The sequence below is a fragment of the Sphaeramia orbicularis genome, chromosome 24 (assembly GCF_902148855.1).
Source record: "Sphaeramia orbicularis chromosome 24, fSphaOr1.1, whole genome shotgun sequence".
In the NCBI taxonomy this organism is placed as follows: domain Eukaryota; kingdom Metazoa; phylum Chordata; class Actinopteri; order Kurtiformes; family Apogonidae; genus Sphaeramia; species Sphaeramia orbicularis.
In genome coordinates, this window is record NC_043979.1 from 15,337,093 (window position 1) to 15,362,807 (window position 25,715).

General features: G+C 40.1%; 1 protein-coding gene across 6 annotated transcripts in view; it reads right to left on the reverse strand.

Moving 5' to 3' along the window:
• The window catches only part of nrxn3b (neurexin 3b), a 355,069-nt gene extending 330,466 nt beyond the window's left edge, over positions 1–24,603 (reverse strand). For 3 of the 6 annotated variants that reach the window (XM_030127826.1, XM_030127827.1, XM_030127825.1), the window contains exons 1-5: positions 24,153–24,598; positions 18,884–20,033; positions 13,317–13,334; positions 12,138–12,164; positions 10,579–10,590 (exon numbers count right to left, since the gene is read on the reverse strand). In XM_030127826.1, the coding sequence (XP_029983686.1) occupies positions 10,579–10,590; positions 12,138–12,164; positions 13,317–13,334; positions 18,884–19,580 (754 nt within the window). In that variant the 5' untranslated portion in view covers positions 19,581–20,033; positions 24,153–24,598. Of the gene's footprint in view, positions 1–10,578; positions 10,591–12,137; positions 12,165–13,316; positions 13,335–18,883; positions 20,034–24,152 lie in introns of all 6 variants that reach the window. The other 3 variants (XM_030127828.1, XM_030127829.1, XM_030127830.1) reach the window with 2 other exon arrangements.
• Positions 24,604–25,715: the final 1,112 nt, after the last annotated feature.

Below are 25,715 nucleotides of genomic sequence, written 5' to 3' on the forward strand. Positions count from 1 at the left end.
CTGCAGATTCCTAAGCCTTTCCTTGCTCTCGCACTTAGACTCTCACAATGCAGCCCTTTAAGCTACATCTTAACCTAGTTCTTCGCATAAATCCTACTCATAAGGTCTGAGGCACTTCACGAACAATGCACAGCTTTTTGGAGTTTTCAGCCAAGTGTGTACACTTGGTGTACTACTACTCCCTCGCGAGAACCTTGTTCTTAAACTGTGATGTCTTCATTTGCCAAAATAAAATGTATTTTCTGGATTCATGGAGGATTATCTGAGGAGTGACTCAAAAAAAAATGTTTAACTGTTTTTAAAGGCAGATTTTGAAGGTAAACGCTTAGAAAGAAGCAACTAAAATGCTACTACTTCCACAAAGATGACACATTAAAGTCAAAACCAACATACAGTGTTTTAGTAAGGTGTTGAGCCATTGTGTGCCACTAATATCAGCATACCTTAGCAGTGACAATCCAGAAAACAGCAGTTTATGAAGCAATTGTTTCAAGATTCAGTTCAAGATTCAAGAACGTTCATTGTCATGTGCATACCAAAATTTTGACAGGAGGATCTTGGCTGTACATGAATGCTCAGCTAAAAATCTAAAACACTAAAGAATATGTACATCTGTTTATGAGTGTTAAAATAGTAAAGTAGGTGAACTCCTGCAGCTGTTATATCTATGTATGTATAGTTAAATAACAGTTATACAGTTATAACATTTTTATTGTAATACTCTAATCCCTAATCCAAACCATAACCAAGATGTTTTTGTATTTAAACTCGATCAAATCTTATTATTATGGAGCCCAAGAAGAGACATGAAGAAAATAAAAATTTTTGTGTTATAGCGCAACACTTTTGCAAGATAATGCAATCATATTTGCTTTATCTTGCTTGAGGTCTGTACCATTCTCTGGACACTTGGCATACATCCACCAGTATCCATGAAGCTGTCCAGAACCATGAAGCTGGGCGCTTATGAATTCAACCAACACTGTGAGGTTTGAGAATTCTTTGCACCTTGAGTGCCCTGTGCCGCAAAATTCTCTTGAGATGCCTTTCACTGATGACAACACCATGTCTACTAGCTAGTACTGCTGTTAAGTCTCAGTATTTTAAACTTTATTCGAAATAAAACTCAGTCAAATTCTCCCCTTCATGCTCCATCATGTATGATGATCAGATAGTTTAGACTTAATGATGATAGCCTGCTCTTGACCCGGAAATGCAATATCTCACTTTCTCTTGCTAATATAATTGCGTTATATCACAAAAACTATTGCGTTATAACACAAATATATTTATTTTCTTCATGTCCCTTCCTGGGCTCTGTATATTATACATGTTTTTTGATATATAACATCTTCAGTATTTTGTTTGTGTGTCATTTTGGTATTCATGGACAAATGAACTCTGTCAGACACAAAACTTGGGGCTGAACTTTAACAATTTTATGGCCAGTACCAGATGGTGTAAACCTCATCTTTCTGTATCTTTCTGTTTTTTTCCAGTGATTCCAAAGATTGTCTGTTTCACATAATGCTACACAAACAAATAATTCCCAACCAATTATACTATACTTACTTACATTATGGATGTATTATTGTCATTGTACAGATAACATTACAATAAAAGTCAGTTCAGCTTAATTCCATGCAGCATAATTATTTTGGAAAAAATCTGAAATCGCTAAGTGTCCTTAAATCTCTGACTTAAAATATTCACCATAAATAAATAAAAATAAAACCAACAATCCTTGTGAAAAACATGTAAATGAGTCTGACTCCATAACCTAATATGTGTGAACAGTTTCAAAATAAACCAAACTTAACACATTTAATAATAACAGAACAGTCTCTACAAATGTGTTTTGTATCATTTTCTTTTAGCTAAAATAGATTTAATAATATCAGTACTGAAAATTATCATTAAGGCACTGCTACTGAAACCAATTTATTGGTAACAGAACTGGTATGATTTTTTTTTAAAGAATACCCAGCCTTATATGGGTGTTTAATGCACTTATTGTATTAGGTTGTGTTGAAAAAGCCCATGTCCATCAGGTTTTTCCTTTAATTTGTCACCAGTCTGTATATCCCTATCTGCCCTTTTGCAGTATGCATTAATAGACTTTATTGTTATCACAGCACATGGAGAGAACATGTTTTATGTTTGCCCAGCAGCAAAGCTGATAATGAGTAGTATTTCATGCAAACATTAATTATTTTGTTGAGAAAATGGCTTAAGCAACAGTAATATTGGTTTGGTGATAAGCAAATAAAGATGGACAAATATGTCAGTTACATATTCACATGTTCTCTCATCCTCTCCTGCTCTCCTTTTCTCTCTGTTGCATAACCACTGACGCACTCATGATCCGTGAAAAAGCGGGAATCAGTTTTGCTCGGTTGATCCCAGGGGTCAGCAAGCAGAGAAAGAGAGAGAAGAGGAAAAGGAGTGGGGGTCAAAAGAGAGTGAAAAAGAAACAGTGGGGAGGAAAGACAACCAATGGTCAGGTTGGCATTGGTGAGCGGTTTGCGACTGAGAGGGTAAGAATTGTGCGCAGTAGCTCACAATGTTTTCTGAACCTTTGCCCGTTGTCTGGGGAACTGCAGATGAAGGAAATGGCTCGGGGGAAGGGGACGCACCATGACAGAGAATAATGTAACGGAAAACAAAACTAAATGGAAAAAAAACCTCCCAATAACAGAAAGAAGATTATGAAAAAAAAAACAGTGAAGGAAATAATATAGCAAACAAATGACAAAAACATATAAAAGCTGAAAAAAAAAAAAAAAATGTTAAGGAAATTAAAGAAAACACAATCAATACTTGGCCTCAGATGCCAGAACCAAATGTGATGAAACTGATGCAAAATCTGCTTCATTCCTTAATAATACAACTTGGAACCTCAAACAGAATTGCTTGTTACCTCCACTTGTCTGGCACTGATCTAAATAATTTAGGTCTTAGTTGAAATGCGTTCTGGCAGGAGGAACTTGAAGGGTGGAATTTCAGAAACAATAAGTTGCACAAGAAAACTCAGGTGTAGAGGAGGACGTCTGTGTTCACCGCTCATATTTTCTGACTGCTTGAGTAGCAGCCGGTCACTGCAGAAATCAATTTGGCCAATGCCCTCAATTTGAGCAAGTCTGAAATCTACCTCGAGGATAATTTCAGGTTGAGCGTCTGGCCATTAATAGCCGTTTATCAACAGCACAAGCAACGTGTGCCAAAGCCAATAAGAACCAGCTGGTGCTCAGAATCCAGTGTCTGAGGGATGACAGAGAAACTCATTTTCATTGGTGATACTGAGCTGATGCAAACACACCAAACCACTAAGGGCATCAGGTGCCTCTCCCTATTTCATCTCGACTTTAAGGCTGAAATAACACATCACATTAAAAGAACTGAACCTCTGGCCAATAACTGTGACCGGGTGAGTGTTTTAATAAACAACTCCCTTCATGTAAACGGTATCACATTATTCTATTTAGAGCTAAAACAAGTAACTATTTTTAGCCTCATTCATATGCTTATTTTGATTAAACTAAACCAGAATTATGGAGAGTACTAAATTATTTTACTTGCAAACTGTGGTGATATTTGGGTGCTTATATGAAACTGGTACCTAAAACAGGACATGGGGGCTAAAAATTCAAACCAGATATAGACTGATGTTATGAAGCAAGTTTGTAAGCACTTTGGGACTATTTTAAAAAATAAATACTTACTGAGATAAAAGAGAAACTATTTTTCAGAAAAAAACACATTTTGTTATTATTTTACATTATATTTAATACAAAAATCTGCATGTAACACGGTCAAAAGGACACGAAAATTACGTGCTTCTATTTTTTAATTTTTTTTTTTTATATCTTTTTATTCTCTCACAGGTACGTTTTGGGAATTGAACTAATTTTGCAAGGCAGAGTGTTTCACAAAAATGACCACTGTTGCAAAATCATTTGCGATTTATATGCATTTAACTGGGCAGGTTTAGCATTTAACGCAAGTGGACACGATGGGTTACATACAAAAACTCGAATGAGACTACCAATTCATGAAAAAACCTGCATGTCTGGGTTTAAAAAAACACTAGGATCATCAAATTTAACACGGCGTCTTTATTTATAGCGGTATATAAGACCATTTACAGCCATGTGGTCCAGATCAAATGCACTGACACCAAGGTAGTTTTTCATGGCCCAATTTTGGTCCTATTTTTGGCCCTAACATTTTATTAAAAATTAATTAATTTTGGGATGGCTCAGAGCAAGAGTAAGTTTTTTTTGCATTTATCTGGGGTCATCATTAGGTACATCCTGGTCTAAATTTCTCTTTTATTACTGGGTCTAAAAAGCTGGAAAAGTGCCAGGTACCAAAATGAACCCAGTTTCATAGAAGCACCCATTTATATATTCACAGTCTTACTCAGCATTATATATTAAATAAATAAATGAACCAGACTGGTAAAATTTCTTGTATGGATGCAGCTTAAGCTTAAGTAAGTGAAACTGGCTCATGTTAACCACACCAAAACATTAATGTAACATTAAGATTAATGATTCAGTACCAACAAACACACTGTGAGTCAAGGCTACTGTTTAGCAACCACAGATATGTTTGAAATGGAAATCAGTGGTTACAGTTAATCATCATATCTGAATGTGATGAGATGGTTAGATGCAGGTTTGTCTCTCTCCACACGTAGTTTTGTCAAGATGCTTACATTGCATAATGAAACTGCTGCCTTTATTGAACTTGAAGGTAAATTAGTCACTCAAACGAGGCCAAGGATTTTCCTTGTGTTCGACTGTGTTCACGTTTAGCTGAGGCTATAATTTTTACTCCACTTCACTTCGGTAGCATGGAATGAATTTCTTGATATGAGATCAAATCATTTCCTTTTATCTTACTGTATAATAGGGTCGTTTTAAATTGCAGTGAAGTGAAATATACTCAAACAACGCTTCAACTTAGTAAGAGTCGATGTCGTTCATTACTTCCATCCCTATCTATGTCATGAAAAAGGGGGAAAAAAATGCTAAGAATTTTCTGTACTACAATGAGATGTCTGAAATTCCTCTTTTCTCACCATGTCCAAAATCATACTGTATAAAAATCCATAAAATGGGCGAGCACATTTGAGAATTTGAACCCATACAATGTTGGTAGCTCATGCAAATGTACCCATTTTTAGGGAAAAATTGCATTTATGCATCTAGATACACACTATTAGCTTCTTGCAAGTATTAGCTTTTATGCAGTATTTTGTTGGTTCTTTGTAGACAAATGACACATGACCTTTAACTAGTGTTGTAGGTCTAGTGTAGCTCTACTGTGCTACTCAACTGGCAACAAAATCACTAAAGTTAAGTGCTGGATCCAAAGTCATTGGGATGTCTTTTGCCAGGCCCAGTACACAAACCAAAAATCTCTGAAGAGGATGGACAGAGCCTTACGTAAATCCTTCTGAAGCCCTGGCAGCATCTGTGGACAGGCGGTAAGCGCAAGCACAGCACTCCATCTTGAGCCCGACTGTGATGTGAGACTCATGATGTCCACAAACACAAGAAAGAGTATGGAGGAAGAGGAGGAGCGCGTGAGGGAGGCTAACAAGAATACAGAGGCCGACAGAGATGAATAGCAGGGGACAAAGGCAGAGAGAGACACTGAGGGAGATGGAGTCGGGAGTCAGAGGAGGGGTGACAGGCACCGAGAGAATATACTGTACATAGACCGGAGCGTGGCAGAGGCAGAAAGCAAAAATCTTGGCTGTGTGAACTTTGCAGCAGGACTTTGAGGGGATAATTAGGAAGAGTGACTCCAGAAGAGAAGAATAAGTTCCCAGTCCTAAGCCTTCATGCAGGGGATTAGACTCGGGCTGAACTCCTCACTCCCAGTGCACTTGCTGTCTCTGAAGTAGAAGCGCCCCATTTGCAGAGCTGTGTCCGAAGCAAATACAGCTGCACTGTTTGTATGTCCACCCTGGAGTCCACACAGACCCCAGCAACAATTATATTAGAGCATATCTAGCATTTAAGCATCACTCAAAGGCATGAAGCATCGACTTATCTCTCTGATCTAAAACAGAAAGAATTTCCAGCTATAGCATAAAATGGAAATATGTCACCCTATGTAGGTAGACCCTGTCATGTTATCAGCAACACACTGAGCGCTTCTAATGCATTAAACGAATGTACTTTTGTTCAGAGAGGAGCCATTATGTAGCCCTGTGTGCTGTGAGCGTGACCTGCAGGCTCATCTTTGACCTTGGGCTAAGCTGTCACACCCTGATAAAACCAGCCAGGTGTTGACTGAACACCCATCACTGATGATCACTGGGGAGCAGGAGAATAATGATGACAAAGGTCAATGAGTTCGATTTGAGCAGCACGCGATGGTCAGTGGACTGTGACTTGGTTCATTTACTCAAATACTGAATTCAAACACGATTTTAAGGTACTTTATTTGAGTATTCATATTTTATGCTGCTTTATACTTGTACTCTATTACAATCTCAGAGGGAAATATTATATTTTTTACTCAGCTACATTTGTCTGGTGGCTTATATTACAAAAAACTTTTAAGATACAGTCCATTAAAAAGTAATTCAGGGATTTTCAACCTTTTTGGTTCTCACATGGTTTCATTTCTATTCAAACACTGAATACAGATTTATGTATCAGACTTTTTTTCCTCTTCCATTAATCATGTGAAGAGCCCTCAGATTTATCTGGTGTCCTTGTCCAATGGATATAAAATAGTCCAAACTAGTTTCACCTCCAGCAACTACAAAAGTAACATGGGGCTCTGAAAATTATGCTTCACTATTACTAATCTAATATACAATATTAGATTAGTAATTGGGACAAAACTAGTGCTTTTACTTTAATAATTTCACTGGATTTTTCTGATAATCCAATCCAACTTTATTTGTAAAGCACTTTAAAACAACTGCAGTCAACCAAAGTGCTGTACAGAAGAATAAATAAAAACCAAAATAAAAGAATAAAATAAAAGAATAGATTAAAAGACACAGAACAACTGTACAAAAAACTGTGATGTACAGAACAATAAATAAAACCAAAATAAAAGAATAAAATACAAGAATAGATTAAAAAACTCATAAAAAGCAGAACAATTAAAACAATAAAAATAAGACCAATAAACCAATACCAAATAAAACAACAGAATAAAAATAATCCATTCAAACATCTCACATGGTTTCAAAAGCCAAGGAGAAAAGATGGGTTTTAAGAAGAGATTTAAATTCAGACAGAGATAATAAATGGTAAATGGACTGAACTTCTATAGTGCATTTTCTACACCTGCAAGGTGACCAAAGCGCTTTACGAGGCCTCACAATCACACTCATACACCAGCAGGCAGCTGCTGCCATGCAAGGTGCTGCCAGGCTCTACTGAGAGCAATTTAGGGTTCAGTGTCTTGCCCAGGGACACTTCGACATGTGGACAGTTGGAGCTAGGATTCAAACCGCCAACCCTTTGGACATTGGACGACCTGCTCTACCAACTGAGCCACAGCTGTTGAAATAGGTACTTTCACTAAAGCAGCACATTTATTTGTGAGGGAGTATTTTATAAATTGCTGTATTGCTACTTTGGATCTGAATACTTATATCACTGACAATGGTCCAGCATGTTTTGGTCTTGACCTGCGCTGTAAGCAAAAAAGATATTAAAGACATTCTTTTAAGTAGTTGTGGAACAATTGCAGGTCTTAGCAGGGGTTCAAGTACATTCAGAGGAAACATTTGTCATGTGCAAAATACTCTGTTCTCTTTTTATTCTCCAAAGTATAAACCAAAGAGATGATGTTTCATTAGAGCGCAGATATAGTATGACCTCAGCGGAGTCCATATCAGTAGTATCAGACTACAGGTTGTGCTGCTGTATGTCGCTAACTAGAGCAATGTTGTTAACTGGAGCACACTCCCTGGTCCACTGCCATGGCTCATAAAAAGTTTGCTAGAACGTCAAAGCTATGCATCAAAAAAAGCTTCAACTCAGAGCCAAGAACAATCTGGACTTCATTGTATTGCAAGGGACCAAACCTTGCACGATAGATGGCTCAGGGCGCGTGCAGCATGAGCCCAAGATTGCGGAACGGGGATGACAAGGTGCTCCATATTTTGCATTAGAAACATAAGGCCTCGCAACACTGAAGTACTCCCGCGGCCCCTTCATCTGCTGCACGGTGGCCTCTGACCACTGTGCCATTTACAGTACATAACCACAAACTACAGAGACATGAATATAATAGCACAAGGACCTGCTGTAAGGCACATTTCCATTGGACAGTGATCTTTGTATTTCTCAGGAAAAAGTCACATAATAAGTTATGCAACCTCAATCGTGCTTTGGTTACATGTCACTGTGTCTTAGATTCATCTCCATTTACATCTCTAATGAAGGCTAAGAGGTTTCTGACATCTGGAAATCAGAGAGTTTTACTTATATTAAGTTTCACCTTGAGTGAACCCTACATTTAAATAAACGGGATACATCAAATTACATCCTCTAGTGATACATTACCAGGAACAGGGGCACAGAAATACAGATATTATTATTAAAACTCATAGCACAGGTAGACATGCAAGATGCAGTCAGTGTGTAATAAGAGGCACAAGGCTAAGACTCCTGACGCCGTTTCACGCCACTGTTAAAATGAAGCTACTACGTCAAGCTTGTGTGTCTGAGCAGAGCTGTATTCACATCTGACAGAACAGTGAACAGCAATTACAGTTGTCAATCATACTCAACTCCCCGACCTGTCTCAAAACATGTATGATCAGCCCATCGTAGGGTAGACTTCCTACAGCCCGAAAACAGAAGGGAGTACAAGTATCACTTCCTCCTACACCACTTGAATTACAACATGCGGAAGAATAATTATTGAATTTTTGCCCAATGACACCAAATACTAACAAGCACTAAAGCTTCCACTGACAACTGACATACTCGCCCACTATTTTGATAAACAATTTATTGATTTGGGTAAATTTTTAATTATTCCATCTTATTATGTTTGAGGCTGGTATCCTTTTTACTCCTCTATAACAATAAAGTCAATACCTTGGCATTATAGAACAAATTAGGACATTTGAGGTTGTAAACTGAAGTTTTGGGAAACAACAATTTACATTTTTCACCATTTTTTTTACATTTTATAAACCTAAACACTAATCAATTAATTGGAAAAAAATGCAATCACATTAATAAACAGTTAAAATAGTCATTAGTTGCAGCTACAGGTGATCATAGATGACAGTTTTCCACTGTACCAAGTGCAGCAGCGTCACTGTATCTTAACCGTATTGACATTGTGGACAATGTGTTATGAACGTATGGACTTGCGGCTATTCCATCATTCCCACCCCTACTTTTTGTGTGTAACACTAGATAGTGAGTGGTCTGAAACATGATTAAGCAAATTTTCTTGCTTTCCTCTCATTTTTATAACACACTTTCTTCTTTCTAGGGACATCTTAAAGTGCGGCATGCACAAGGATCATTGGGAGGTTAATTCAGATATAGAGCCAATCATTCACATTTACAGCTCAGGGACATTTAGAGTCCCAAGTCCATCTAATTTGCATGTCCTTAGAGAGTTGAAGGAAACTGGAACACCTAAAGAATCCCCTCATGGGCTCCACAAGGAAAAGGCCGGATGTGTGTAGCAAAGCCTGGGTCGTTCTTCATATGTTTTCGTACTACACACAAAACCACAGTGGGACTTGTATAGACACTGACTGAAGCCACCGCAACCCAAATATGCTGATTTGAAGCTACTATACAGGACTTCTCTTTTGTTTTCACACAATCCAAGGGGAGAAAGTGCAGCATTGAGCCGGTTGTTTACAATATAAAAACAACTGTACTCGCACTGATATCAAGGAAGATGTTTAATTCAGTTTTCTCTTCTCGTCTATCCAAAGGAGGCCCAAACACATACATGATCACACACAACTCTGTAGTGTATCACATGCCTTTGATAAATGAATAATGAGGATATTCTCTACACGACTGCAAAGCGTGCAGGCCACAGTTACTGGCTCATTCAAATGAAGCCAAATGTCATGTCAAATTCAGCAATCAGCTCCTTTTCAGTGTCTCACATCCAATTAAACAGACACACAAACACACGCAAACCAGCATATACGCCTCAACCTCACACCATCAGTATTAATATTCAGCATTTGCAAAGACACTGAAGAATCCATCGTCAAGCGCTCATCCTTATACATTAAACAATGACAATCAGCTGGAAATCACTCAATCTCCTGCTCTGACGCCACTTTTCTTTCCATCTCCGCTTAACCCTCGTCTCAGTCACTCATCCCTCATGCAACAGTAAATGTGTGCTCATTAGCAGGAAAGCGGTCCCCTGATTTTCACTTTTCACACCAGACAAGCGCGCATTTATAAGGAATACACACACACACACCAGTAGCGACAGACGTGCGAAATGTAACTCAGCAACATAAACACGCATGCAGTCACGAAGCCCTTGCAGAACAGATGACAGTAAAGTTTGGTGGGGAAAAAAATGGGATTGTTGTACCTTTGTTTCTACCTACAGTTTTTGGAGAGGAGAAGGGGGATCCGTAGAGATAAAGGAAGGAAGAGTGACATCCCGCGTGGAGCAGCGGAGAAAGACAGCAGAAAGTGGGAAGAAGCTATTGTTAGTCTACAGTAAGCTTCAACACTGCCGACTGACACTTTCATGCAAAATGTTGACAATCATGCAAACGGTGAAGAAATGGGAGAAGCATATGTGGGCAGCACACTCAGTATACACAACGGACACTTCACAGTTTTAGCATGCATGTCTTTCCTTTCTTTTCACTGTTTTAAGGACTGCATCTTTAAAAGTACTGATACAGCCAAATTCTTTTGGGTTTCATGTGAGCTTTCAGGTTTCTTTGCTGGCAGCTTGGAGATGCACAGCTGGAGGTTACCCATTGTTTTTGTTTTGTTGGGTTTTAAACGGATATGTAGAGGAAAACTCTGTTGCCATGATGAAAAGATGTCTTTCTCGGCTCTAAAAAAGTCAGACTTGTCATGAAGGCTTTCAGTTTTTTCAATTTGTGTGGATGTTTATATTCTGAAACAAAATTGAATTTTGTCACTGTGAATTATTCTGGTATTTGTAACTGCTTTAACATCAAAGTCCTCCTTCACTCAAAAGCATTTTTTCAATGTTTGTTTGACTCTTAATGCAGAATCGTTACACATTTTAACGGTTTTCTTACATCCATCTGTGAAAGAAGAACATTTGTACACGCTACCCAAAGCATGAGACTTTAAAGGGTAGGTTCTGCAACATCTACAACAAATTTGGAGCCAATCATGATTACAATTGTGGCGTGTAAATTTGGATTTGTAGTTGGTAAAATATTCAAAGTGTGAACAACAAGTGAACAGAATAGCATTTTTAAGAAATTAATATTTGCATATTTAGACCAAAAAAAAAAAAAAAAAAAAAATTCTCAAAAAGGGGAGAATAAAAGATGCAGAGTTGAAATTTTTGATCAGATCATCTAATGTTTTTTGGAAAAATTATAAACTCAAATTGTTCGATATAGAGTTTTATTTTGTCTTATAGCATGACCAAAGAGAAGCAGGTAATAGATTTTAGATGTTCTTTAGGCTTCCTGAACCTAGATCTAAGCTGTCGCTCCACATCCCAGTGATTTAACTACCGTACTCCTTCCCTCCTTTTCATCCCCACCCCCACTCCGCCGTGTCACTGCAAAGGTTGTGCAGGAACAGTGGAGTGTGTCACTGCATGTTAGCTGTGCAACTGAGAACAGTACACAATTATGTAATACACAGAAACCTGGGTGAAACGAGGGTGAGGAGACACAGAAGCAGAGAGAGAGAGAGCGCCGAAGGTGAGATGAGAACATGCTATGCCGCCATGCACCCTAACCTCCCCAACACACACAAACACACACAGCCTCCCACTTCTCTGCAGCAACAATGGGAGCATTGAAACACACAAATGCACACAGACAGGTAGCGAAGGCACACTGCGTTAAATTACGCCCCAAAACCAAGCCAGGCGGAGAGTGAGCAAAAAATAAGAGATCCAAAAAAGAAAAAATAGAATGAGAGTACCTTGTTCTGCCTTCAGGTGTGCGAGGCCTTGAAAAGAGAAATCAGACAGACAGGGACAGAGAGAAAATCTGAGAACAATAACACACCAATACTCAAGTTGTATTGTTATTATGCATGCTTTGCCTGCTGGCAAACCATGGCTAACACACTAAAAGCAAAGCTTTCCCAAGTGCATTTGAAAGCTTTCCATTCAACCAGACAAATAGCTAATAAATAAAGCAACGCAGTACGTGAAAGTGAAGTAGCTCTGCTTGTTTACTTAGTACATTTCAATTAATGACAATTCAATTACTAGTTCCATTCACCCTCCTTTAAAAGCGAAGAACATCAAACATACAGCTCTGGAAACAATGTAGAAACTAATGGTTTTGATTTTTATTGGTATATGCTGTGCTATAGATGTGAAAAATGAACATTTTCACTTTTTTCTAGAAACTACTTTCAAAATATACATAAAAATATTGAAGTAGAGCTTTTCCAGCTTGGATGTGCACTAAACTTAGAAAACACATCAGGAATTACTTTAACATCTACAACATGAAATCTAAATACAATGACATGTATTTGTTTCAGTATAAAAAGACATCACAAATAATCAAATTTTGTGTCATAAAATAAAATATGCCTCAATTTTGAACAACTTTTTAACACTTAACTGAACAAACTAACCAACTGCTCTCTACATTTCGTATTCCAATCCCATCAGAGTGAGAAAAGAATATTCTTCCATTTCATTTGTAAAGTGAATTCCTAAGGCACTGTCACATAATTTACTTGGTGGGAAAGTTGGTAAAAAAAAAAAAAAAAAAAGTAGACAGAGCATTTAGAAGAAAACAAATGAATAGAAAAAGATGTGCCGTCTTGGAATAATATAAAAAACACGATAATATTGACTTCAAATAATGCAATACTAATGTTTCAAATTAATGTTTAGTGAAATAACCTTGATTTTTGTTCCAATCAGCTTTTGCGCATCTTGATATTTGCTACTTGCACTACTTTTGACTTTTGATGCTACTTGGCACAAAAACACAAAAAAATATTTTGCTTGACACGAATCACAAGGGGTTAAGTCTGAAAATCAAGAGGAGTGTCTTCATTTTTTCCAGAGCTGTACATATTATAATATAATGTGATTAAAGTAACTGAAAACTACAATTAGTCCTTGTAAAGACTCACCTGGTTTTCTCTGGACTGCTGTGGAGATGTCAGAGAGAAAGAGGGAAGAAAAAGCAAAGAGAAGTCTGGCATTAGCAACACACTACAACTCCTTTTGCATGTGGATCTAACATGCAAAACAGACCACACTCTTCTAAATATTGTGTTTCATGTAAGGGAACAAAGTGCTGCCCCTTGACATGCCTGTTTAAAATAACTACTTCAGAGTAAATCCCTGTGGAGAGAAACACATAACATTTCATCTGTCCCATCTACTCAGGGAAGCAGATTGACATTACACCTTAGCAAACAACTCTTTCACATTTCGAATATCGTTGAGGTGATAATATTCCACATCTCGCATCTCACAGAGCGCCTCACACACATAAAAGAGGCATAAATCCACAGCCCTGAGGATTTATGGTGTTAGTGAGGTTTGTGGATGTCGGGACGCTTCTTGTCAGACCCATACCTTTGTTCTCCACCTCCCAGTTTTTTGCCCTTTCAACCCTAATATTTCTTCATTGCTGACCCAAATTCAAGACACCGTTTCTCTCAGAGGAATGCTCACTGTGGGAGTTCGCAGTATGTCGGGGGGGAAAAAAAAAAAAAAAAACACACATTAAGCTTCATCCCTTGAGACAAATATCCTCACCAGGATCTCACCCGTGCATGACACCTTGTGGGTATCAAACATGCCAGGATCACTTAGGGCATACAAGAGATCACACGGTGAAGGTGCTGTCTTGTATTGCCGGATTTAACGCTCAGCTATTATTTGACTCTTCTAATCTCAAACCTGGTGTTTGTAGCTTAAAATTAATATCGAAAGACTTCTATAATCAGTCCCTCAAGGGCGCCAATGACTGGCAAGAGGAAATTAAACGAATCTTAATAATGACAGACTACATTAGACTTTTAAAGTGTCGGCTCTAATACACAATATCAGATATGACTCAGCGCTGTGCCTTGATCTCTGCCCAGACTGCACTCGTTGGTGTTTCCCACCACTGAATACAACACGGCGTATTCATCCTTTATCATTCCTCTCTGGCAGGATTAATTGCTTGTCAACAAACTGGATGGAGAAAAGAAATATCCTTTGAGGGGCAAATAGTGTAGAAGGGGCTGGTGGAGGCTAGGTGAGGTTTTTTCTTGTTTCCTTCAGGGAGTCCAAAATGGCTGCTGCTTCTCCTCCCACACGAGAAGGATGACATTGGCAGAGGAAAAAGAAGGACAAAGCGTGGAAGTGGTGGGGGGTGGGGTGGGGTGGCCAGCTGATGGACAGTGGTGCAGCTTCAGTTCGCTGAACCGGGGGGACAGAGGACCCCTGAATGTTTTGTGCCCGAATAAGCAGCCATGCGTGTGTGTTTTTTTGCCTCACTATTCCATGCGTGGGTGCTTGCATGTTAAAGGCTCAGTTCACCATGTAGCTAAAGCCTTTTGTCTTGATGCGACAGCGTCCAGAACAAGCCAATGTGCTGTGGAGGACATGTGGTCCGAGCGTAATCCCCTGCTCTATTTTACCAGCAGCTTCGCCACTCAAATCCAAACATAATTTTCAGCTTGGGCACTAGACACAAATGCCCTCTGCACTGGAATCAGGCAAGTCCCAGCACCATTTTTTTTCCCCTTTTTTTCCCCCTGACCTACTTTTTATAGTAAGATTATTGTAACTGTCATTTTTTCCATGTCTGTTTATTAATCCCCAAAGCTAAGCCTGAAGGCACCATTTCAGCACTTGCTTAACAGTTTGCTTGCCCTGGCCTTCAATTACTAGCCTTCCATCAAGTCCCTGAATATTTCTCAGCAAAAGGATTCATTTTAAATGCAGGATGTGGGAAATGGGTGATCATATTACATATTCATTAAACAATCCAATGTAGCTCTTAATAACCTTGACCTTATGTGTTTCAGTGCAACTTGAAAAACCCTAAGGTATTCAAGCAGCTTCGTAATGTCGCCCCTATTAATTTAATTGAACAGAATGAGCAGCAGTATCCAGATCATTACCATAAAAGATACTGATATTTGCACAGCTAATGACAGCCACCAAAGCAAGTTGATATTGAAGATGGGTGCGCAGAGAGGAATGGTTTTAAAGTTATCAGTGGCACACAAGGTGAAAGGGGCCGAAGCTAAAGCCGCAGATTTGCCTGCCAAAGTCAACACGTGTGGAGAGCGAGTGGTGAGTGGTGTCTAATTTCAGCTCATTGCCCTGACACAGTTAGTCACACTGATACATCCTGATCCACATGGGAGGAGAGGCTGAACATGTGTTTTATGGCCAACTGTTTATGGTGCTAAGCTGTTAGCCGAGCTGGATGGTTTTGGAAGAGCCGCAGGAGCTCAGAATAACACCCGACTTTTTCATGAGTATCACAGTGATGAAATAATGTTTCCATGATGCACCTAAACACTGCACTGATCTGTCTTTTTTTTGGGTTTTTATGTTTGTTTGTTTTTTCCCAGCACAAACGGATCTAGCCTACTTTCTAGTTCTCATCTCACATGTTAATGCTGCCCATTCCTCATATTTCCCTTCTAGGCCAGTGGGCTAGCAGGCTACCATTAGGAAAAATACATTCAAGGCCCAGTCCACTCAGTCAGTCAGCCATCTGCCCGTTTTAACGAGCAGCTCCAGGGCCTTGATGCACTATGTGTGTGTTTGTGTGCACATATGTGGATGCAAATGTGTCTGAGTGCATGCACGTGAGGCCTGGGCCGTGCAGTCTGATAATGTAAGAGATAAATATTCACAGGTTTGACAGATTGCTTCCATTGCTCATTAATGTAAGAACATAATCAACAGTATGCTGACTAAGACAGGTGTGCTAAACAGTTGCTTTCACATTACTCCAACCAAATGGTGAAAATCTGATCGTTTAGAACATCCCCTGAAAGCTTTCTGTGCTTGCGCGCTACTTAAACAACAACACTTGTGGACATAACAATAAAAAAAATCCTGCGTGAGTATGCAGACAGACTGAGACTGAACTGATGGTGGTGTTTGTGCGGGCATTTTCCAGGCAAATTAGCCATCTCTGTTCTCATTATCCTCCTAATTATGGTTCTCTGTCTCCGTGGCATAATCAACAATCAGCCACATCAGTTAATGGGAAGGCAGAAAAGAGTAAGAGTCAGATCAGCTGGGGAGCGAACATGACTACCCTCCTCCCTGCCTCACTCCTTTATAGTATGAAATAGAGGATGGTGGGGAATAGGTGTGGGATGTGGGAAGAGACGTATATGTCAGCAATGTACAGAAATATCGATGTATGCCAAGTTGTTCAACAAACCCTGAATGTCTGAGGTTGGCAAATGGCAAGAAAATGTTTGCCTACAAAGTTTGCGTTTCATCTTCTTGGTTTAGTCCATCACCCACATCCTGCCTAGACTGATTTAATAACCAGCCTTTTAAGAAAACGTGCAACCATTCAAACCCAGGTTGGCTAACACTACAACACCTGTGACCCACTAACATTTGGTCCACTATTAGTTGCAGCTCTACAATAAAGCGCATATATTGAATACTAATCCTGGTATAATATAGCCTTAGAATGTTTGTGAGAGAAAAACAGAGAAAAAGAAGGTGGTCCGTGTCCAACAACTGACCTCATGGGACAAATTGGGATACAACATGCCTGCGGTGGGCTCACGTGTCACACTCCCTCTACCCCTGAGCTGAGATGTGACCATTTTTGTAACTGGCCACACTGTCTGGCTCAATCACGAGTGGATGGTGAAGATCTCTGGTTCTTTTAACACAAGGATGTCATAGCTCTCCTGTCAGCTCTCAGACAAATGCACCTTCTTCTCCTCCTTCACCTCCTTATCCTCCTCCTCATCCTCTTCCAATGACTCTTTGACGGAGGCAATGAGCAAATGGCACAAAGGAAAAAAAATTCCAGTCCCTCCGCTTGACTGCTCTACAACCAGCACATCGCGTGCTGTCCTGAACAATGCCACAGGCTAGTGCTCGGGATTCAAGCTCCAAACAGCTTCATTTGAGCAGCAAATGATGGACATATTATGAAACCAAATACAACAAAAATTGCATCTTCCACACTGCCGCATGAAAAAAAATTAGACGCAGGCAGTGATGATGAAAAATAACGCGTCTGAATTATATTAGACAGCCAAAATAGCTTGGAGTCAGTGCTGTAGCAATCAGTGAGCATTCCCCTGATGTTTTCATTTTTTTGTGGGAGAGTAGGAGTGGTGGGGGGTAAAATGGAGTCATCCCTCAGCCATGTCAGTCTGATTTACAGAGGCAGGAACTGGGTCAGCGGTGGAGGAAACTCGACATGGGTCTGTCCACACAAAGTTATCTTTACAATTCATAAAGAAGACAGTGAAGCATGTGAGATTAGAGTAAGTAAATTGTGTATTCTCTGCATCATTAGTAAATATATATATATATTTTTTTTTTAAAATGGAGAGGAAAAAAAATAGGGTTCTAGTGATGTAGTGCCAAAATAAATTAAGTGAAAGCAGGTTATTCTTGGCATCAACAGAACCTAACACTACAAGCAGCGGGTGTGTTTTGAAAAGTGTAAGTTTTAAGCACTGAGCGGCCTTGATCAGAAGCACAGCCATAAACATTGAGTGGTTCACTGTACAGTTCAAGGAAAGAAATTATTAGTATTTCCTGGAGAGAGAGAAAAGAAGCAAGAACAGCTTTAAAAACTGGTGAGTAACTGCTTAAAAAAAAAAAAAAAGAAAAAGAAAAAGCTCTGTATGCTTATATCTTTAGTAGAATACCGTAGAATATTGTCAAACTGCTGCATCTCATTACACTTCCCCAAGAAGAGATGACCTTGGCACAGAAGCAGAGGGAAAATAGATAGAGTTGTTTCTCATCCAAACATTGTGTACCTTTATGTCGCTGCACCACCTTGCAAGAGCTGAATACATTTAAACAGGAAAAAAGAAAACTGTAATTTCAGTCATATCAGCTAATACTGTATCCACCAAGTCTTCATCAAAAGTAATAACTGTGAAGGCAAAGGAAATGCTGAGCACATCACCTCCAATTTAACTCCCACATGAAATTTGAAGACTTTCTAAAAGAAGCTGCTAGAGTAGCAGCCCACAAAGAAATATTCTGGTTGCATGTCTTGTGTGCATTCCATTCAATCTCTCTAGCACATGGGAATATACTGCAGCTACCAGTGGTTTGTATAAATTACGCTGTTGTGTAAATTCTACACTGCAATCAATGCACATTTTCAAGGCACTTCATAAATGTAGTTTGGGGGGAGCACAAATCGTATTAGGTATAGCAAGAATAGCAACATAGTAATAAAAATTACATTTCAGGCAATTCAACAGATTGTATTGAGATTTATGGTGTGCCTACTGAGCTTTAGACCACACATCATGAGAAGATGTGAAAAATAGCTACGGAGTGTTAAAAGTCACTACGATGGGTTAAGATGATATTTTTTAAGGTTTACCTGGGGGGAGAAAGCAATGCTGCCTTGAGGACAGCTCTAAATTTGTAAGGAAACCCTCTGAATTTTTTACAAAGGTTTTAATCAATATTCAGCGCTTGACACAGAAAGCTCTGGAGCCAGCCCCCTTACCTTCAGTGCAGTATCGACCTACATATCCAGTTTTGGAGCAGTCACAGTAGGTTTCTCCATCTGCCAGGGAGCAGATCCCGCCATTCTCACAGGGGTTTTCTGTGCAAAGGCCTATCATCTCCAAACGCACTTTCTGGCTATTGATGAGCGTGGGCAGCTTACTCCCATAACTGAAATCTGTGATAATTCCCTTGAATGGTGGTAGCTCGCGGACAGAGGGCAGGGTGATTGCAGACGTGCGGATGTCTCCCGGGAGTCCTCCGACGAAGAGGTCGCTTACAATCTTCATGAACTGTCGCTGGGGCCGCACTTCTTCCGATTTGGTCTGGCCGTCCACAGCCAAGCCAGTCCGCAAATTGTGCCTGTTGATGGCGGCGAAGTGCCAGCGGCTGTCGTTGACTCTTTTGTCAGACGTGATGGTGGTTTCGGCGCAGTCGATGCTGAAGCGAAGTTGCAGCTTACCCTCATTTACTGTGAGGATCAGGAAGTCGCAATATCCTCCGTCGTCGAAGTAGAGCACCAGGCCTTCTGATTCTGAAGTCTTAAACTGAAAAGTCAGGTCACTTCTGGAGCTGGCATCCCATCGTAGGTAGCGAGCCCACTGACCTTCAGAGCCAGTAAACTCCATACCTATGCTCAGGCCCAGCACGGTACTTAGCAGCAAGAGGACATACCCAGGTAGACCGTTGGGATTCATCGTAGAGAATAACAGGGTGCGCCAGAAGAGGGTTAGAACTGGGGGACAGATCCTCAGAGTGATAATAACATCTGATTATGGCTGTGTTCCAATATTTATCTGTTAAATGTTATATTCCACATAGATTATTCTACAGTCAAGCAGAGAAAGCAATATCCTTTTTTTTTTTTTTGGCTTTTGAGGCAGATCTAATGTTGATAACGGATGGAATGTAATCTTCTCAGCCAAGCCTAAGCAGCTCTATATGGAAAAATATCCAATTTACATATAAAGTGGACAGGTGAGAGTCCACAGACGAAGGTGATGCTTTGTGTGTTATGTCAGTGATTCAGAGCAGCGTCTTGGAATTTTTCTTTGAGGCGACTTCCCGGATTGAAGCGCATAGCTTTCATCGTTGGTCCAGTTCCATGCCCCATGGTGTGATCTCCGGCTTCACACACACCTTTGACAGAACTGCAAAAGAAGACAGAGTTCATGAATATATCATTAAGTAGGAATTCATTTTTGCCAGTCGCTTGGCATGACATAAAGCCACTTGCAAAGAAAATATTTCATCCACTGGTATTGAATTGGAAAAACCTACAAGAAAAAGAAACAGGCCAAACATCTGTTGCATGTAAAAAAAAAAAAAATGAATATAATTCTACACACTGGCTATGTACATTTATAGAACTCACAGTGAGTGAACTGTGAATGACACTCTGTCAGATGTGTGATGACATGATTCTAAGGTAGAGCTGCATAATTTGGAGAAACATATGATATTATTGTAGGCAATATTGTGACTGCAAGCTCTTATTTTGAAATGTGTATGTGCAGTCCAAAAGATCATGAAATAACAGATACTGTGTTCATATTTTTTCTAACTTCTGCAGCTAGATTGCCCTAAATCCTTGTAAATCTGGACCTTTAAGTTGCAGCCTTTTGCAACTGTGTCCTGCGCAAACTGATGTGATTCGATTAATTGTGCAGCCCTACTCTAATCATTTTAATGTGGCATTGTCAACATTACATTAGCATGCATACACACCAATTTGAAGGGTAAAGGAGAAGACACAGGTCGAATACCTGATACACCTAACAGTACATCAGATCTAAAGAAAATCTACTCAAACAAAACAAAGCAGAGCTGACTTTAGTGCCAAACATAATGAGGATACTGGGAGGTCGATTTAATGCAAATTTAGCTCTCTATGTGGCCAGTAAACACCACCAAATAACCACCAATAACATCCATTAAAGGTTTATGAGCATTTAATGCAGGGCTCCATTTCAACCACTTAACCAGGTTATTTGAAGAATGACTCAAACAATCCTTCATATCCTACAATTCCACTTTAATAACCTTATTTCAAGTATTAAATTCAAGGTTAGTTGTAGCTCAGCACCAGGGTATACCTTGGAAACATTCAGTACACTGCTCCTGTTGATGCTATGATGAGTGGAAATCCATTGAGGTGAGCCCGAACATGTGTTTAGCCTCAAACGTTAGCCTGCTATCTGTAAAGGCCTGCTGGGATCCTGATAAATATGACTAATTATCCACCGCCACTCTCCTGCTTATTTGCATGTCTTTGGGGGATTACAATCATAAACAGCTATTCAGAAAGATGTAAGGATTGTACCACTTCATATTTGAATCCCATCCCTATTAACATTTTATACATTTTCTCTCAGCAAGAAATTATTTTCATAACCTAACCCAGGTGACACTAGTATGGAATATTAAATCACTCATCAGCCCTGCCTTGCTACACATGTACTCATTCAATTCTATTCAAATTTGCTCAGCAGAGCTAGAAATGATTCACATGGTGAAACCTTATATGTGTGTGTACTCTTCCAGCCCTTTGCCCTTGCAATTGTTTTGGCAGTAGGCTGCCCACCAGACAAACGCATTGTCCAATCATGACAGTAGCACAGAACCATGCAACACAATAGGCCCTTTAACCACCTGCCCTGAATAGTTAATCTTGCTGCAGCAGGCGAGCTATTGAATTCTAGTAACTGATACCTATGCTAATGCACTGTGTGTGCATGCAGTGTCCCAATACAGGCGTGTGCATGTGTGTGTGTCTCTGACAATGCTGGCTTGCCTGGCAGGATCCTTGTCTTTGTCTTAAAAGTGACTCAGTGGGACAGCAGAGAGGTTAAAAGGTTCTGCATGGTGAAAAAAAACCCTGAATACAGCTGTGTCAATCCAACCTGCCAACTGAAGATGTGCAATGTGCTGCGTGTGTCTTCAGAAAGTAAAGCTCGACGTGCCCATGAAACCTGAGATGCCGGGCTCCTATGAAAATTGGCCCTGGCTTCTATTCAATTAACATGACTTATTGTGTGTATTGTCTCAGTGGGGCATCAGGTGTCCTGTTAGCCATAGATTTGTCAGTAAAGGCACACAATGCTAACATGGGCCCCTTTAGCTAACTCTAGATTTATTTTCTCCGGCATGACAAAACCACTAACAACAGCCCTTAATTAACTCTTAATACAACATTTTAATATATATAATATTGATACAATTCATGCATGATTTAATATTAAATATTAAACATTAAATGTGTGTCTGGGCCTTTCACTTACTTTTAAATGTCCATACGCTCCAATATTTAATGTCTCAACTGTCCACCTGCTAGCTACACTGGAGGCTAAGCTAAATAAGGCTAATGTGGTGACAAGTCACATTTCACACAGAATATTTTGCTGACACTTTAGCTCACAGGCTCGTTATTAGAGCTACCCTTCAGCTAACCCCCACGCAGGCAGATAGCATCCTTAGCAGTCTTTACTCTGGGGGGGGACACATGCTATTTTTGGTCTACCTATTGAAGTACACATAGCTCCAACTTAATTTTCAATTAATTACCAAAAGTAGGTCGGACATTTCAGCAATGTAAAGATACAGCCACCTCAGCAGTAGCATTAGCTAGCTCTAGTTCTCGATAAATATGCCAAAAATAAGCCTATATTTACCGGAATATACACGTTGAATTATTAAATAGTGCATGATATGAGATGGTCTTGACAGGACACCGTCACTGACCGGCTATAAATGATGCATCGATGCATGTAGCGGCGGTGCCACTGATTTATTGACATGTTTTGTAATATAGTCTGGCCCCCATCACGCACTGGAGACCCCTCTGTCCCCCCGCTGAGCTCCCTGTCCATCACAACCCTCAGCCTGGAGGAGCCATTTACTCTGGCACTAGTCACAGTAGACGGTGTACGGGGACTCTGCTGGCCTGTATAGGGGGGTCCCATGAGGAGGGGACCCGGGTTTGTGGTAGTCTGGTGCACCGTCAGAGTGGGCCTTTAGTGGAAATAATGAGAATTCACCTATTTCTTCTAACTACATTATAACTTGCATGTGCGTATTGACAATGTGTAACCTTATGAAAAACCATTTAACCACAAGGGTCAGATATCCATTGGGGGGGATTAAACTTATTTGGGGGATATTAACATGTAATAGCCTGCCCACTCAAAGCAGTCTGAAAAACACACAATCCACAGCCACGGGGCCTGTGTTCATGCAATAAATGGACGCATTTTAACGTCCTTCTGTGCTCTGAGTTACAGTGGATATTTAACCATGATTAAGCAGCAGATAGAAAAAAAAAATGCCTAGTGTACAGCATGAAAATGTTATGAATCTACAAATATCACCTCTTTTTTTATTATAGTCAACATTCCCCCTGGGATGAAGCCACTCTATAAATTCTGTCAGCCCAGACCTGCAGGAATATTAAATGATATGTTCCACGCTGCGCGTCTTTATAGAATCCCCGTCGGATTTGTCAGTCCCACACAGACGTGATTTTACGCGACGAGCGCAATAACAGACCCTTGGATGAATATTTAGTCTGGAGTCGTTTTTATCATTTAGCGAGGTGTCTGGAAACGTCCCTTGACTGTAAAAAACCGAACAGAAATCCGACCCACAGCCCGGCACCGATAAATAAAACAGTGGGCAAACATTTTCCAGCGCTCCAGCTTTCCCTCCGTTTCTCGCACGGTGGCACTCTGGCTGTTGCTCTGGCTCCACGAGCAGCCGGTTAAAGAATTACATTGCCAAATTTTGATCACGAGCCAAGGTTGCATATTGAAGAAATATTTGCAATCGGCGAGCGGTCCCTGCACTTTCCGAAATTGTGTATTTTGGTAAAGCATTCTGAGCTGGCCCCACTGAGAGATGCGATCCACTGAACTGAAACTTTCCGACTCAACGCTCTTCGCTCATTTGGTACATACACATGTATACTATATATATATAAATCTGTGGCAAATTCAGCAATAATGGCTTAGTATGGTCCGTTGGGACGTTTTTACGCACAGATCTGACTCTCTTCTGTGGTTAAACTGCGGTAAGAGCTTTTAAACTAACCATCCAAAGCCTTCCATGGCGCTTTAATCCCCGTCTTCATTCCAAACTCACCAATTCCACATCAGAACCGCAGGCAAAGCAAAAATAAATAAAAAAGGAATTGCAGCAGGAAAACTTGAGAATCGCCTAATACTTCTTGTAGGATACATGAAAAAAGGAATAACCCAGTTTGAATTTGTTCCTACCTTTTTTCGTGTAGACAGATGATTCCGGACGGGTAAAGCAAAGGTACAGATGGAGCAAATTATACAAATCCAGAGCAAAATTCCATCCAGAAATCTTTGTATGTTTTGCAATGCGAGTATGCCCGGGGCGGTGAGATGCTGATGCTGGTGATGAGGAGATTATTATAAGTGAGGTGCGGTGGAGGAAACAGCGGCGGTCCTCCTTCCCCCGGCTCAGTGAACGCGCATCTCTCAGCTCGGCTCACTCAGCGCAACTGATGATGGGCCCTGGATTTCTCCCACACTGATGCTCTGACCCGCCTTCTACCCAGTGCTGTATGCTCAGCGGGGAACAATCATTTCACTTTAGGAGAAAATATGGAAAATAGCCCCTCAGGAAAAATTACCAGTAATGAAAACTCTTTAGTCTTTATTCTAAAATAGGCGCGTTATTTGCAGCAAAAGCCCTCCGCATGGGGCACGGAAAACGCACGACCTGGACTCTAAAACGCACCATGTGTCGGTCAGACTGTCGGGGCGGACTTTAAACCTGAATAATAACAGTTTGGAGATATACAGACTTCATTTGGTCGTCTTAATTCTTTATATTCCAAAAAAAAAAAGTCTACGTATTCAGTGGTAATCTTGCTCCATGTATTAAAGCGTTAGGCGTGTAAAATGAAAGGTTGCTGTCCATGGTGCTGATCAAAGCTGAGGAGGAGTCATGGAGGTGCTGTCCTTGGTACTGAAATACTAAAGGAACAGAAGGGCCATGCAATAAGAGGAGAGCTGTGTTCTCACTCACAGCACACGGACAAACCTTTGTTTTACCAACAAAAGCCCCTTCAGTTTTTGCAATTTGAAAACCAGAACAATATTTATTTTATTTGTACACTTACTGCAGTTGCAATGACATAATGCAGCTACGTAAGGGATGGAATACGCTTTGGATAGAGCTTCCCGTTTTTTTCTACGACAAATATATAGGAAAATGTTGAAAGGGATACTAGTCCCATGGGCTCAAGTAACCCAAGTGTGTGGCTAATATAGCTAATGAACTCTATGTGTGTTACTTACGTATTGTACTGTATGTTCCTTACATGACAGTTAACAAAATGTATACAAAACGTGAAAGTTCTCCTATCTACAAGGTTCCATATGACTTTTACAGTGTATTTGTCAGAATTTTCATTGTACTACCTTGTCTTCTGCTGAAAGAGATTTAAAAAAGCACAATTAGAGAGGTAGGAGAAGATGTGAGTGATAAGAAAAACAGAGAAAATACATACGAGACAAGAACGGGTACATCTGTAGAATCAAGTCACACAACACAAGAGAACACAGAGCTGAAGTGAAAATGGGCCAGTTTGCAAACAGCTGCACAAATATGCTTTTGTGCTGCAGATCATACAGATCTAATATCTAGGTTCTGCAGGCAGAGTCTTGAAGGAGTCTTAAGGGACCTTTAGTTTGTTCTAGACTAAGGGTCAGACAGTAAGGTCCAGCCTGAGGTTCTTAAGTTGATCTCTGACTTATGACAAACTCAAATGTCCTTACACATGCATCGTCAAAGACTGAAAACAC